The following is a 16,819-nucleotide window of genomic DNA, read 5'->3' on the forward strand; positions in this document are numbered from 1 at the left end:
AATGACAGTTGAGTTTGATAGACATTACACCGTTCAATCATTTCAATTGGGTGCTTAAAAGGATTGGAGGGTGTTTTTTCATTCCTGTCCGTTCCACAGGTGACTACATTTTTTTATTTTTGTGTTAGAGCATTTGATTAATTAGTTGTAATCGGGGTGTGAAGGGGATTTTAAGCAGTATAGGAAAAAAATGCTCCAGGAAAACATCTCACACCCCACCTTTAAATACCTTTATACTGTACTTCTTCCAACTCCTTTTCAGCCATGCAAATTTAGACTTGTTTGTACTTGAAGACAGATTCTGTTCATTTAAATATTATTTTGTATTTGTTTTATTTTGTTTCTTTATATGTTTGAAATAAATAAATAAATAAATAAATAAACCTGGGGACCTGAAGTAGATTGTCTGAAACCCTGCAGCCTGGCACCGCTGTCCTGACCTCCCATCCTCAGTGACTTACTGGTGCAGTGTTTCATCTGTGCTGAGTCATCCTCTGCACTGCGTCCTTAGTGAAGGAACTGACTCAACCTCCTTCAAACACTGCCTTTGTTTAATTTAATGCTGTGTGAACAAATGTCTGCATGACTGGTTTAATGATCTTTACTATCAGCTTTAGTGTCAGAGTCCTACGGGTAGTAGTCTTCTCTCAGATCTTCACCATATTAAATTTAACATGAAAACAGATTTCAACAGGAGATTATTGAAAAAGTAACTCATAAACAGCGAAATATTCTTATAGACTGGATATGTAGAGGTCATTGTAGGTCTGGGCAATATGAATGGAGATATTACAATAGATATTCCATAATAATTGTAACTGATAGTTACTACAACAAATGTAAAAAACATTATTTATTTGCAGTTGAAAGTATTTTTACTCCTGAGGTGATGAATCATCTGTTTTTATCATTTGTAAAAGACACAACAAGACATTGAATGTAACAAGAAGACAACACATCTGTCGTCTCTGATTTTGTAATTTAGTGCTTACTTTATTTATTATAGCCAGCATAGTTTATGTTTTCCTCTTCCTCATCCGTTCTACTGTTTACATCCTGCCCTGCATCTGAATTTCATGCATCTTTAGAATCATATTTCAGCACCAGGCCTGTGAGGAACCTCTTCTCTTTGAAATCTCCAGCTTCACTCCACAGGAATAAGCAGTTCGGAAAATGAATGAGTGAATGAATGAAACTAATGAAACGTTACGGTTTGCAAATACAAAATGTAACTATCACACAATGACACAACATATTTCTAATACATCATGCGTATGATGAAAATATTAATGATTTCCAGATTTATAAACCACTTCCCCAGTTTCCCAAAAAAAAAAAAAAGAAGATAACAAGTGGTGCCAGGCACAACAAACCCCGCCCCTCACACGTATTTTATCTTATTTTGGCATCGATCCAGCTGATGTCATCATGTCTATGCGTGTGCTGATGTCAGCATATCCATTGCCTCTATATATGTGCCAAGTTTGAAGTAAATTGAAACAAAATTGATGTTTTTATAGCCATGTGAAATTTCAGACTTTATAAGTAAATGGGAGAAAAAAAAGATTTTAAAAATTCATAAAAAATTTAAACTATTACCTACTTTTCCCCAAATGTCATCAGATCTATTCTGGGTCACTGGCAATCTATAAACCCAATATGGTATGAATTCAACCAATATTTTTGCTGCTAAAGTGTTAATAAACAAAGAAACAAACCGAACCATAGACAATACCCCTTGCCTCCCCTTAGAGGGGTGGAGTAAATACCACTACCATAATTACTACAACAAAAATTATATCACGTTAACATTATTAATGTAAGCCCCCTTTTTTGGTGCTGCCCAAAATGGCTTAAAATCTGCATCCACTAAACCTTATAGAGGAGACACTAATCAGTCTGTGTGTAGTTGATATAATTTAGATAATATAGATACATGAATGGTGGATGCTTTATTTATCTTTTGGATACTGATACCCAAAATTCATCTTTTATGTCCTTAAAATGTTTTTTTTTTCCCCTACCCACAACCAAGGTTATAATAGTTTTGGATTTTTCATTCTAGTTTAGTTTTATTTAGTTTTGACTTTTTTTTCTCTAATTCAGTTAGTTTTAATTAGTTTTTAGAGCAGGTTTGCTAGTTTTTATTAGTTTTTGTTATTTTCTAAATGCTTAGTTTAAGTTTAGTTTTAGGTTCTTTTTTTTATATATCTTTTATCTTCTTCTCCGTCGTATTCACATAAATCCCAGACAGGACTCTGCTGCTGTCTCCCACCTTTAGTCTCCATGTTTCCAGGTAGAGTGGGGATGAGAAGATGACTAAACGACAAGTGACGAGAAGTGACAAACTGTTAAATATCATATGGTGCCAGCAGCTAAAATTGCTTGAATCCGACATTGACAAAGATGAAAACTAAGGGAATTTTATCCATAATTTTTATACGTTTTAGTTAGTTTTGTAAGCACACAATACAGTTTCAGTTAGTTATGTTTTTTTTCTTTTAATTATAGTTTTTATTTATTTCAGTTAACGAAAATGTTTTTACAATTCTAGTTTTCGTCATTTTGTTTGTTTTCGTTAATGATAATAACCTTGCCCCCAACAGTTCAAAACCTAAAGGAGTTTGTGTGACTGTTCAGAAGACAAATATGTACAAACTGACACAACTGAGAAGCAGATGTTTGTCATTTTTACTGATAGATCACCGAACTAATTCAAATATTACTAGAGCAGCAGCAGATTATCACTTTTGATCGGCTCATCTCAAATCTCAACGTTACCGAGAATGAAAACGGACCGTGGACAAAACCAGTCCTGGGAACAGTGAATATATTTACATAAACTAAAGTGCAGCTAAAATAGATCAGGGTATTTGTGTGTTTGGAGCAACTCTTCGCCAAAATTGGAGGTTTTTTGCCCAACAGCATCATGTTCAGGTGTCACACGTTGCTCTCATGGCGGTTTCTGGTTGAGCCGTCAGATTCTTCATATATAGTCAGAGACAGCAGCCTGGGGCGCAGGATGGCCTTACAAGTCCATGTTGTGGAAAAAATAATCCATCTGAGCAGGAGCGCTCTGGGTTTAGGGTTATCTAAGGAACATCAAAACTCTGATCCCCAAAATCCTCCAAAACCCTCCAACATACTTCAGATCACTTGCTGATCTGAGGGTCATGATCTTTGAGCAGGAGGAGGAGGAGGAAGAAGAAGAGGAGAAGGAGGAGGAGAAAAAAGGACAAGAGGAGATGGAGGAGAATAGAAGAGCAGGAAAAGGAGGAAGAAGAGTAGGATAGAGAGGAGGAGGAGGAAGTAGGAGAAGAGAGGAGGATGGGAGAAAGACTAAGAAATAGAAGAGGAGAAGGAAGAAGAGGAGAAAGAGTGGGAAGAGGAGGAGAATGAAGAAGACGAGGTGGTAGAGGAGCGTGAGGAGGAAAAAGAACAGGTCAAGGTTTATTTATATAATACATTTAAGAACAGACACTACTGCCCCAAAGTGCTGTACATAATCATGAAACAGAATATAAGTAAAAGACAATAGATAGAATATAACAATACTGACCCGTAGTTCATGCATTTAAAATATTAATCCTTTCATGCATGAATTATGAGAACCTTAATCAGGATTTTTTCCCCAGTGTTTTTATTCCTCTTTAGTTATGAAAAAAACAATGTGATTGAAAATTTTCTTATGAACCTATTTTTCATGGAGTTACAAAAATATCCACTCAGCAGGACCTCATGTGTTTTATATTTGAAGCAAAGAAAAATGTATTTACTGATATATTGTGTGAAAACTATGAAGTAGAAACATTTCTAATGCTGCTAATCTGTTGTTTTCTTACATTTTAACATACTATAATACTAGTTATTACTCACTTCATGGAGATAATATGCAAAAAACAAAAGAAAAACCTTTTGTTAATGACAGTCTAATAACAATAACAAACAACTGATTTACACTCAAACATGTTACTGCAGATCAAGTTTATCAAGAACAGCAAAGTTACAGTAATGGTATGAATTGCAGTGTATGAGATGATGCCTAAACGTCCACTGTGTTGGCTGATATGGAACTAAAACAACAAAATCCATGAATATATCCTCTTGAGACCCTGTAAGTAAAAGTTTTCGCCGTTTTACATTAAATAATTGCCTTAATTGGAAACAGCATGATGCAACAGTTTTTTTCAGATGCTTTTTTTTGTGTATATATATATATATATATATATATATACATATATATATATATATATATATATATATATATATATATATATATATATATATATATATATATATATATTATAAAATGTCCTTTTTAGTGGAGATTTTTTTTTTTTTTAAGTAAAGATGTGAAACTCTTGTCCACTACAGAAGACAAAGATACATTGCTGGGTCTCAGGAGAACATAAGAGAATATCTTTGAATAGCTGTCCACTGTAGTGACCACTATGCATGAAAGGGTTAAAACAATAAATATAAACATTGAAGTAAAATGTCTAGCTCAGCACATATTAAAAGCCAGTGCAAAAAAAGTGAGTTTTAAGCAGCGATTTGAAACTCTCACCAGAGGTAGAAGCTCAGGTAGAGAAGAAAAGACAATAGGAGAAACAGGAGAAAGTAGAAGAGGAGAAAGAAAAAAAGAAGAAAAAGACTGGGAAGAGGAGTAGGTGGAAGAACACAAAGGAGGAGGAAGACGAAGACCAGAAAGGAAGAAGAAGAGTGGGAGGTGTAGTAGGTGGACGAAGAGGACGGAGGATGAAGATGACTCAACCACAGTTTAAGTCCAGCCACCAAAACATTACACTAAAATAAAAAGTAGAAAAATAAAAAAACATGAACATGTTAAGCAAGTTGTTGTTATTACACAAATTACTATCACATTTATCACTGATTTATTGCTATTACTTTTATTATGGATTGATTACATTGAATATGATCTTACTTGAATTCTTTTATCCTTGACACTGTGAAAATGGAGGAATGTTTTTACAGAACACAATTACTCTCATCTATTGAAATTCATTTGTTTTATTGTATTTTAATTATTTTATCTTGGAGAGGAAGGTGCAGTTAATAGATTAGATGTATTACATAATTATGATTATGCTGACAAAATCTTGAGACTGAGTGTGTTTTTGTTTATTATATGTGTCCGAATGTGATTATAGGAACATGTAGCACTGTTGTCCAAGACAGATTTCCCATGTGGGACAATAAAGTTTATCCTGATCCTGACTTAATTTTAGCTACATTTAGAAGTCATTCAAGTAGTATCTGTCAAAACAAGGGGAAAAAATCTTGTTCCTCTGTTGGATATTACACAAACCACTGTTTTAGTTTGTTAGTGATTAGGTCCATTGAAAACACAGATTATTATTTATGACAAAGTGCAGCAACATTAAAATATCTGCATTCTGTTGTTTAGGGTTTGAAGAAAGTCTGACCGACACAAGTTACAGCAGCAAAAGACAAGAGAGCAGCGAGCTGAGACCATCTTAGAGAAAATATTTTCTGCTCTTTTTATCTTAAGACCAAATAAAGACTTGTCTGAAACTGAGCAACAACATAAACACTATAAGAGGTGCATGCTTTTTGCACTTCACACATCTTCACATCTCTGCAGTGTGATGTTGATTGTCCTAATATTTATGCTGAAGACCAAAAATGGCATCTAAAGTGTCATCTGAAAGTGTTGCTTTCACACCATAAACTGACACCAAAATCTGAAAACAGCATCTAAACTTTTTTAAAAGCTTTTTAACGTCTCCTACTCTCACTTCTAGAGTGTGTAATTCAACCTTGTTATAGTCCTTCTGACAAGAAAATGAGCTACAGATGGGACGTTTAACAGCTCCTTCTGTCGTTGCCATCAGGACAGGAAGGACATGAGGAGAAGTTTGGATTTGAATTCAAATCTCAGATCTGAAAAGTTAAGACAGTATGGAAAGTCATATTAAAAAAGAACACACTGATATTAACCCATGAAGACCCAGTGCTATTTTTATGGCAGTTCCCAAGTGAATTTTTCTCTATATTTAACCTTTCATAAGTGATTTATCACCACTGATTGTAATAATAATAATAATAATAATAATAATGATAATAATTCTGTGACATGGTGGTGCAGTGGTTAGCACTCGTGCCACACAGCAATAGGTCCTGGGTTCCATTCCAACACCAGTGGATGGGGGTGGGACCTTTCTGTGTGGAGTTTGCATGTTCTCCCTGTGTCTCCGTGGGTTCTCTCCAGGTACCTCCCACCATCCAAACACATGCACTGATAGTTTAGTCTGTTAATCTAAATTGCCCATAGGTGTGAATGTGAGAGTGATTGTTTGTCTCTACATGTCAGCCCTTAGATGAACTGGCGACTCGTCCAGGGTGTACGCCGCCTTCACCCCTATGGAGCTGGGATAGGCTCTGAGCGACCCCCATGACCCTAGTGAGGATAAAGCGGGTTCAGAAAATGAATGAATGAATAATAATACATGTTATTCATTGGCGCCTTTCGTGGCACTCAAGGACACTGTATGGTAAACAAGGAAAGTATGAAACAAGCAATAAAACAGAGTAAAAAGTAAAGGTTAAAAAATTGAACTATGCAATTGTGGTCACAAAGAGAAAGCAGTCCTAAACAGATGGGTGTTGTGTCTGGATTTGAAGAGAGGGAGTGAAGTGATGTGTCTGAGCCCTGGTGACAAGGAGTTCCAGAGCTGGGGAGCAGAGCGGCTGGATGCTCTGCTCCCCATGGTGGTGAGACGGGCAGAGGGAACAGTGAGGTGGACGGAGGAGGAAGATCTGAGGGTGTGAGAGGGAGTGGCAACATGAAGGAGGTCAGACAGATGTGGAGGGGTGAGGTTATAGATGGCCTTGAATGTCAATAGAAGGATTTTGAATTCATTGTTATGCTATTATTCTCCTTATTTTGCATTTTTTCAGTGTAAATCATGTGTTTTCCTGTATTTAATTTATTGATCATGTAGATGTTCATAAAAGCTCAGATTAAAGTTGAGAGCTATTATATCAGAAACGGAGAAAACTGAAGAAAACGTGACTTTTTTAGCAAAGATATCAATAACTGAACAAAAAAACAAGTGTGTTCATCTACTGTCAATTGTCGCTTTTCCATTCAACCTCGAATTGTGCAAATATAACTTGCACATAAAAATTTGTCTAATGGAAAAACAACAGTTTCGCTAAAACTCTTGTTTTTCGATTAAAAGTCTTTGCACTGGCAAGAGGTGTTTTTTCAGGCGTAGCGCAAATGGTATTTCATGCAAAACTGCAATGGAAAGACCTTTTTCCACAACTAGAGTCAGGTGAATCAAAAAAACAGATGTTGACAGATGTTACAACAAGTGAGGAAGAAGAGTTTTAAAAGAAACATGGCGCGATATGTGTAGACACACCAGGAAACCAAATAATTTTTTTTAAAATTTAGAATTGGATAGAGGGGTAATAAATTATAATAATGAATATATCTGTAAATCAACATGATATTTACATTCATCACCATGTTCACTGAATGACTTCTCGTGTCATCTCGTGATAATAAATAAACAAATCATCACGTTTGTGATTTAATGGAAAAAAAACAACTTTACACACTTCTGGTTTTTTGACATTTAGTAAATATCAGTAACATTTTATGCATCTATCCAATGGAAAAGCCACTAGTAATCCAACTCTATGGGTTTTACTGGTGAGTCAATGTTGTAGAAGATGACAGTGTTTCCATGGTAACTGCGGAGCCTCTGAACATCCAAATGGGTCATATCTGATGACCATGAAAAGATGAAAAACTGCATTTTACACCAGTTATTTACATGAATTGATAGAATTAATGGATCAACAGGTATTAACTATTTTAGATCAGTTAGTTTTTGTCACTGTGGCTGTTTGGGTCTTTATGGGTTAACGTCATTATTACTTTGCCTTTAGTTTCCATCATCACCTACCAGTAGTCACAAGCAACTACCAACAATAAGTCCAGAGACCAGGGTTAGTTATGGTCTGGGACTGAGTCAGTGCAAAGGTCAAAGGCCACTGTCACCTCTATGATGCACCATTAACATTTTGGAGCAACATATGCTGCTTCAACATGATTGATGATTTTCCAGATTGACCTTTACATATTTCAGCAATGGACACTGGAAACCACATTCTGCAGACATGACAAAAGCCTGGCTGAGGAAGAAGAGGGTGCAAGTACTTGACAGGTCTGACGTAGTCCTGATTGTCCCCAGTGAAGTACTTTCATAACAACCTATAAATAATGACAACTCCATTTTTTCTCTTTAATTTAGTGTAAAAAAAAAAAAGGAAAATTACATGAAAGTCTTTACATTTGCAAAGTATCCATTCACAAAAATGTGAATAAACTGAACAAATATGAACAAGATGAAATGTCTTAAGAGAAGTAAGTGCCATTTTAACAATATTCTGCCTGTTATCACATGTTTTGTGTATTTGTAGATCCACTGTGATCTGTAAGTTATAATGCACATGAATGAATGATAAGCTGAGGCATAATATTGTTAAAATTACACTTATTTTCTTAAGATATTTCAGGTTCACATTTTTTACAGGATATTTTGTAGATGTAAACATTTTCATAATGTAATTTTATTTTTTTTACTCTAAGGCAAAGAGAAAAGTTTGGAACTGACATTATTTATAGGTTATTATGTTGTTATTTTACTAGTCCAATTAATTTTACTGAACTAAAATGAGTCTGACACCCCTGCATTTAGGCGTATTACAAATGTGTACTGACCTGTTGTTGAATGCTGCCCCACAGTGGTGTAAAAAAATCCTACACTTGGACTTCACAGAGTGAATGCAATGAGTAACCCTGACTTTGATGCGTTCTAGTGTGATTTTACATCATCACATTGATCTGCTGTGTAGCTGTCATACATATGTTTGTTTGTGTCAACAGGTTCTTTTAACAGCAGCCTTCGACCTCCAGAGACTTTCTTCAAGGTCATTTTCTGGCTCGGATACTTCAACAGCTGCCTGAACCCCATCATCTACCCCTGCTACAGCCGAGAATTCAAACAGGTAAAATATATAGATGAGAAGAGGAAGGACAGAACAAAGTATAAATGTCACTGATTCAGTTTCTGCTGTAGTTTTATGCCTTAGTTTCAAAACAGATTTCATTAACTTTTTTTTTTACAAGTTTTGAAGGGGTTCTATGTAGTATTGATTATTGATTGTAGTATTGATATTCCAGTATCTCCGCAGTAGGGGGAAGTCATGTACCAGAACACACTTACATCCAACAAATTAACACTATGTATCCACAGACTGTATCACTCACTGAATAAAGTTTAATTTTCATTGTTTACACTCATCTGTGTTATGGTATCATCAAGTTTTCTTCTTCAAACTCATAGTTGTTAGTTTGACAGTCAGTCAAAGTCAGAGGTGTCAAAAGTATTCACATTTACTACTAGTATAGATACTAGGGTTTAAAAAGACTTCTGTAGAAGTTGAAGTATCAACTCAAGCTTTTTACTCCAGTAAAAGTATAAAAGTACTGGTTTTAAAACTACTTAAAGTATAAAAATAAATGTAAGGGGAAAAATGCCATTAGGACAAAAACTTAGGCGGTGCCACAGGGGCTTATAGTGCACTACCCACCTCCCCAAAACACATTTTTCTAAAAGCCATAATGACTATCATATTATATTAAAATATTAAAGTTGAAAAATTTGGGATGCACTAGTCTACCTGTTTCAGCCGCATATATGCCTTTTGAAAATGAAGGCATTTTAGTCCAATGCAAATGTGTTAAAGAACCATATACGTGCACTACTGAGCATTAACATGTTTATGTTTATGTTTATGTTTACGCATTTGGCAGACGCTTTTTTCCAAAGCGACTTACAGGGGAAAACCAATTAAATCACTCAATCAATCAAATTTTATTTATATAGCACCAGATCACAAAAAAAGTTATCTCTTGACATTTTATATATAGAGTTGGTCAAAACCAGACCCTAAGTCAATTTACAGAAACCCAACAGAATCACATGTGTTTCATGGAGCCGAAAATATGATGAGTAGTTGAATATAAGTATTGGAATGATGCAGAAAGTCAGGTGTGATGGATCACATACAAACCAATAGGGTGTTGGAATGGTATATGTTTAGACTTCTCATCCAACCACAATCAAATTCACTCTATCCGGATGGAGCCATTTATCTGAATAGTTATTTTTTATTTGAATGACGACAGGCCAGAATGAAATAGGAGTAATGAGGCTATTCTTAAAATATAAGGAGTAGAAAGTACAGATAATTGTGTGAAAATGTAAAAAGTAAAAAGGCAGCTGAAAAATAATTACTCCAGTAAAGTATAGATAACCAAAACTTCTACTTAAGTAAGGTAATGAAGTATTTGTACTTCATTACTTGACACCTCTGGTCAAAGTAACACTGTGTTTTATAATCTTCATGTGCTGCGCCAGCTGATAGTTTACATTGTAGCTGTGTTAGCTTAGCTCTGTTTTTAGACAGATAACAGTAAATCTACAAATCACCTCAGTCTTCTGTACAGTCTGTGATGTCAATAGCTGAACTAATGATCTGTTTGTAATCACTCAAACAAGGTCAAAACTGCCACAGTTTATGGCAACTTAGCAAAGATAATAACATCACATAATACATTTATACCTGCATAAGCCTCATAGTCAAACTCAACCATGTAGAGGAAACACTGTGATTTCAGTTTCAAACTCCATTCTCTTCATTCAGAGCTGTGTCAGGTGGAGAAAACAACTACAGTGATTCTAGATTTGATCACTTTGTCACTTTGACTCTAAAAGTCATTTCTTAGTGGTTCTCATCTCATCTCATCACTTTTTGACACTTTGGTCAAAGGCTCTGTGGTGTTAGTTTTCCTCACCATGGGAGACCAGCAGATTGACACATTATTCCCTCTAGTGGTCACAGAAATCTGTCTGTTTAAAGGGGTCATATTTTGCTAAACCCTCTTTATTAGTCTCTGGTACATTTATTTCTGTATTTGGGGACCCTAGTAGTTCATAAAGTTTGAATTTGAACCCTCCAGGTGCTGCGAAGCTATCTTTAACCCTTTCATGCATGAATTGTGAGAGCCGTAATCAAGATTTTTTTTCCCCCGAGTGTTTTTATTCTTCGAGGCATTAAAAAAACAGTTCGATAGAAGTTGTTTTTATGAACCCATTTTTCATGGAGTTGCAAAGTTGTCCACTCAGCTGGACACCATGCTTTAAATTTTTGAAGCAAAGAAACGTGTTTACTGATAAACTGTGTGAAAACTATGAAATGGAAACATTTTTAATGCAGATAATCTGATGTTTTCTCACATTTTAACATACACTAATACTAGCCATTACTCACTTCATGGAGATAATATGCAAAAGAAAAAGTAAAAAAAAAAAAAAAAAAAAAATCCCTGTTAATTACAGTTTAATAACAGTAACTAGCAACTGATTTTCACTCAGACATGTTAGTGCAGATCAGGTTTGTAAAGAACAGTAAAGTTACAGTAATGGTATGAATTGCAGTGTATGGGATGGTGCATGCACTGCAAAAATCTAAATGTTACCAAATGTATTTTTCCTCATTTCTAGTCAAAATATCTCATCACACTTAAAATAAGACATAATCACCTAAAGAGGAACATTTTTTTTTGCTTAATTCAAGGAAAAAAATCTGCCAGTGGAACAAGTGAAAATTATCTTGGTAAGATTACTTGAAATCAGATTTTGCAGATCCATTGTTTAAAAATAAGTTCTTATATCTAACTGAAAAGTTACTCTTTAGGTGATTATGTCTTATTTTAAGTGTGATGAGGACTGATGATTTGGACTACAAATAAAAAAAGTACACTTGGTAAGATTTAGATTTTTGCTCCGTGAGCGTCCACTGTGTTCGCTGATATGGAACTAAAACAACACAATCCATGAATATACAAGAGAACAGCTGTCCACTGTAGTGACCACTATGCATGAAAGGGTTAAAGCGAAGACACACCAACCTGATTTTCAACAGTCGGACGTCGTCAAGCAGTCTGGCGAGGTCGGTGACATGAGTCTGGTTGGTGTGTTCTGTGTGATCGCTAATGCTGTCGCCAGTCTTTTCAGCCAATTCAGCATGTGTAATCAGCCACTACCCGTCGTTCAGTCAGACCAGTCTGATTGGTGGATGGATAGCCCTTGACTAGTGAATCAGTGAAGGAGAAGTTTCCATGTGAATACAGCTATGCCAAGGTACTTCACACTATTATTGTCTTCTATAATAGACCACTCACTGCTCATATCGTATCTGAATGAGTGCCAGTCAGTGTTTTCTATGGACTTCATTCATTTCATCAAGTGAACACTGTTAGCACTGTTAGCATAGTGTGATTTCTCCTTATTTTTTGGCTTTGACATCTTTTGACAAGAAGAAGCCAGAGAGCTGACAACACCAGTATCTTCTTATTACTTACCATCTGTTCAACAAGTACAACAACCACAAACCTTCTGGACTACTCAACACTCTCTGCTGACAACAGTGACTGACAACAGCAAGCTCTGTGTTTGAGAGATGTTCCATCATGTTCTGGTTTTACGTCTTGCGCAAGTGCAGAACATACGCTCAAGTCGGTAGTCGATTTGGTGTGTTCTTCACACTTTTTTGCTACCTTTTCTGGTGACGATCGGCTGTCGGGTTGGTGTGTCTTGTACTGGATTTCTTGCTACATTGGCTGTATCACAGCCTCATCAATGGTGTCAATGACATCAGTGAGCTTTTTCCTTCAGGTCGTTGATGTCCCGTATCTTTGTTCGATACACAATATCTTTAATATAACCCCATAAAAATAAATCCAGGGCAGTGATATTTGGTGTAGGAGGTGTCCAGGGAATTGGACCATCCTTTCCAATCCACCGGTCTGGAAATGTTTAAGTTAGGAACCCACCAACATGCAGTCCCCAATGTGGTGGTGCACCATCTACCTGGAAAATGATGGTTGGCTGAAGGTCATCCAGTTGTGGTGACACATATTCAGTCAAAAGGTCAAGGTCAACATTTACAGTAGCTGACTTCTTGTTCTTTGTTTTTTTTAATTGTAAAGACACTTTGTGGACTTCCTGTATTTGGTGTTGCTCACTTGATATCACTTACCTGTATTATTCTGTGTTTTTGTTTTGTGTTACTCATTGTTTTTTCAGGCGTTCATTCGGATCCTACGTTGTCAGTGGAAGAGGAAGCGTCAGGGTTGGCAGGCGTACTACAACTATCGGAACCAGCAGGGCTCGAACCAGTCCTCGTTCCTGAACGGCAGCCAGCAGACGCTGTCATCCATCAGCCCTAGCCCACGCTGCGTCGACTCCAGGCTCCGCCCACCTCCATGGACCACCACCAGGACCACTTCGACATCATCCGACACCACCAGACCTAACCTGCTTCCCGGAGAACGAGCGAAGCCCAACCCCATGTCACCTCTTGCTAAGGATTCTGGGTCGATGTTCAGCAAATTGATGAATGGACGGAGTGGAAACGCAGAGGACGGCAAAGGAGTAATGCCATCGAAACACACAAATGCCGCCTCTGAGCCGGGATCCATCAGGCCATCAGGAGTTTATCTCACATGACGCACAGGTACTGATGACATCACCAGGTGTGATGGACAGGCGGGATGAATCACAACGCTGTTCTCAGATCAGCTGCTGAGGAAACAAACACTAAAGCATCCAGACATTCAGCTCAGTTTGCTGTGAATATGTAACAGGTTACACAAACACTACAACCACACATCTAGTATGTGTGTAATACTGTAATGGAAATCAAGGCCCTGTCCACACTAATCTGGATATTTGACTAAACAAACATCTTCCTGTACATTTGGGTCGTTTTAATAACTGCTACTGCTGTTACCCCTAAACGAGAACTGTACCTATTAATGTGCATCCAAAGCATGTCAAAGTTCTAAACTGGAAGAACTGACGTAATGGATTAAATTAAAGTTTGATGGTCATTTCAACAGTTATCCAGTTTGTAAAAGCGGAAGACATTTCATTTTAGACATTAATAGCATGTTTTCAGTGTCAGATCTTAGGGCTGGGAGTAGCTCTTTATATCACTGATAAATGTTTTATATCTGATAATGTTATATATCTTTATATCAGCGTTTAAGACACTACAATCAGTCAGTTTCTACAGGAAACTAAGACACTACGCATCCCAATTTGTGCACATCTACTGCTTTTTTGGTGCACTGACCATGCACCTGCAGCTTCCAGTTTTTCATATTCCCTTAGCTCTCAAAATTACAAGTTTACAACTTCACTTGATGGTTTAGTTCCAAAATATAAGTCTCTGCAACAATTAGACATTTAATTGTTTTGATGTTTGCACTTATTTTGCATTATCATGTGTTTAAAATAAAAAGAAAAATACCAAGGTGGTCTGGGTATACTTGTCTTTTAAATGGGAGTAGAGGGATCAAGAAAAATGCGGAAAAATATCCACATTAATGTGAACATGGTTCATTTCTTCCAACATGAAATGATTTTTCTTTCTTTTTTTTATTATCTGAAAGAAAAAAATTACTCTTTATTATGATGTGTCAGTAAAACAAAAAGAAAGGTAATACACTACTGGTCAAAAGTTTTCTAATGGCTCCATTGACATTTTAAACACCTGTAGTAAGTCTGTTTTTTTCTGTTGATTACCATTAACTAATCCTCTGGTTCAAGGTGAAATATCTCAGTTTAACACTGTCTGGTCTAAAAATGGTTTATACACATGGTTTTTATTAAGAACTGAACTCAAGTCATATAAAGGTAAACGTCCATCCATTACAGAGACTGTGAAAGCAGGTTGAAGTAAAGGTAGAAGTACTGATTCATCTTCTTTACTGCAGTAAAACTAAAAAGTCTCTGAAACGCACTCACAGTGTAATAATAAATGGTTTATGGTCATTTCTGAAAAGTAAACTGAATCTCATGCCTCATAGTTCCATGTTTTCATGTGTCTTATATGATGTTTTCACCTCATTTTCGTCTTGCTTTGTCTTTTGTGTCATTTTCATCTTATTTCAACTTATCTGCACACCTTATTACATCCTATGAGTCATTCTTGTCAATCAGTCAACCTTTATTTATGTAGCGCAATACAACAACCTAAGAAAATAAAAGATTAAGACATAAATACAATAAAAGCAAGACAACAAAACACAATAAAACAATCAAAGTGCCGTCATATTCCAAAATCCATTCATTGTCTTGTTGATTTTTATGTTTTTTTCATTTAATCTTTTGAATCATTTGCATCTTATTACATGTTTTATGTCATCTGTCTTTGTTTCATTTTCCTCCTGTTTCATTGCTTTTTCAGTTCTTAGTATTCAGGTTTATTTTTTACATTATTATTCATTGCTTATATTTCAGTAACAGTATGTTTTATCACTTTTGACCAGTAGTGTAGGCAAACAAAACAAAGAATAAAATACTGTAGTGTTAAAGTTGGTGAAGACAGTTTTATCTATTAAATACTATTGTGTCAGTTTTTATTAAAAATAGGCTTAAGGAAGTGTGTGAAACATAGATTAGTCTAGAAAAAACAAATAATTGAATTAATAAAGAAGAATTTAAGTAATATTGATAGATTAATATATTTTCTGTGGGCTGAATTTTTTCTCGTTTGTTATTCAAGATGCTTTAAAACGGGTCTTAAATTATCATTAAGATGCAATAAGTGAAAGTAAGTTTAAAGTTATTTGGACCTGTTTATTCCCATAATGTAATTTATTCTGGGAATGTGATGAGAACACATAAATTCTCTATTGTAAAAACTGTTGTAACTTTTCATTGTTCAAGTTGTTTGATTTTTTTTCACGTCACAGTTTTTTTTTTTTGAGCAGCATCTAGTGGACATCAGAAGAACTGCAGCTAATTTCAGTTCATCTGTTGAGACATTCAGATGATTATTCTGAAGACATTGTAATGTTTGTTGTGTGTGCTGTATTATCTTGTGTTACAATAACAGAGGTTTGGACAACATGTTTCTGTTATGATGGACAGATACTAGAGTTGTAAACTACACTAAAACCCCAGGATGTGTCTCTGGATGGAGATAAAACAGATGAAACGTCAAACTGTTGGACGACAATGAGTGACAGGACTTTACCACGTCGACATGGGTTTGAAGTTCTGCAGATACATGTAATTATTTAAGTTAATTCATCAAATAAAAACTTTTATTAAATTTGATGTTTTGTTCTTAATATTGTCAGACTAAAAATGTTCAGGTGATGGATTGTGGTGAAAATATTGAATATGTTTTGTAATTGTGAGATTAACTCATAAAGTAAAAAAAGAATAATAATAATAACCTGTACTTTATGTCTTTGAGTGTGATATGTTGGAATGTTTATCATTATTTTTTTTGGGAAAAAATCCCTTTAATTTGAGAAGGTTTGCTGCTATTTTGGGAAGTATCTAATAATTTTTGAAAGAATAATGTGTATAAATCATATCAGAAGACATTCTTTTGTGACACTTTTTTAAATTTTTTTCAGATATGACCTCATTATTTTGGTGTACAGCACATTTTATTTAATCACAGTGACAGAAATCATTACATCCAAAGAATCGTCCGATCTTCAGAAAAAAGACAAACATTGTAAACTGAAGTATAATAGGATATACAGGGTGACACAAAAAAACGGGAACTTTTTAACAATCCAATAAAACCAAGAGTGATGGAAGAAAAATATTTTATTCATAGTAATTGAAACCTTAAAACATGCCATTTAAGAAACAATGATGGAATTTTC

At 35.5% G+C, this 16,819-nt stretch overlaps 1 protein-coding gene across 1 annotated transcript in view; it reads left to right on the plus strand.

The window, feature by feature from the left end:
- The window catches only part of LOC115433053 (alpha-1A adrenergic receptor-like), a 35,426-nt gene extending 19,866 nt beyond the window's left edge, over positions 1–15,560 (plus strand). Inside the window, exons 4-5 of the mRNA XM_030154248.1 lie at positions 8,945–9,066; positions 13,212–15,560. Coding sequence (XP_030010108.1) covers positions 8,945–9,066; positions 13,212–13,634 — 545 coding nt within the window. The 3' untranslated portion in view covers positions 13,635–15,560. The remainder of the gene's footprint in view (positions 1–8,944; positions 9,067–13,211) is intronic.
- Positions 15,561–16,819: the final 1,259 nt, after the last annotated feature.

This window comes from Sphaeramia orbicularis, chromosome 14, assembly GCF_902148855.1.
Source record: "Sphaeramia orbicularis chromosome 14, fSphaOr1.1, whole genome shotgun sequence".
NCBI lineage: Eukaryota > Metazoa > Chordata > Actinopteri > Kurtiformes > Apogonidae > Sphaeramia > Sphaeramia orbicularis.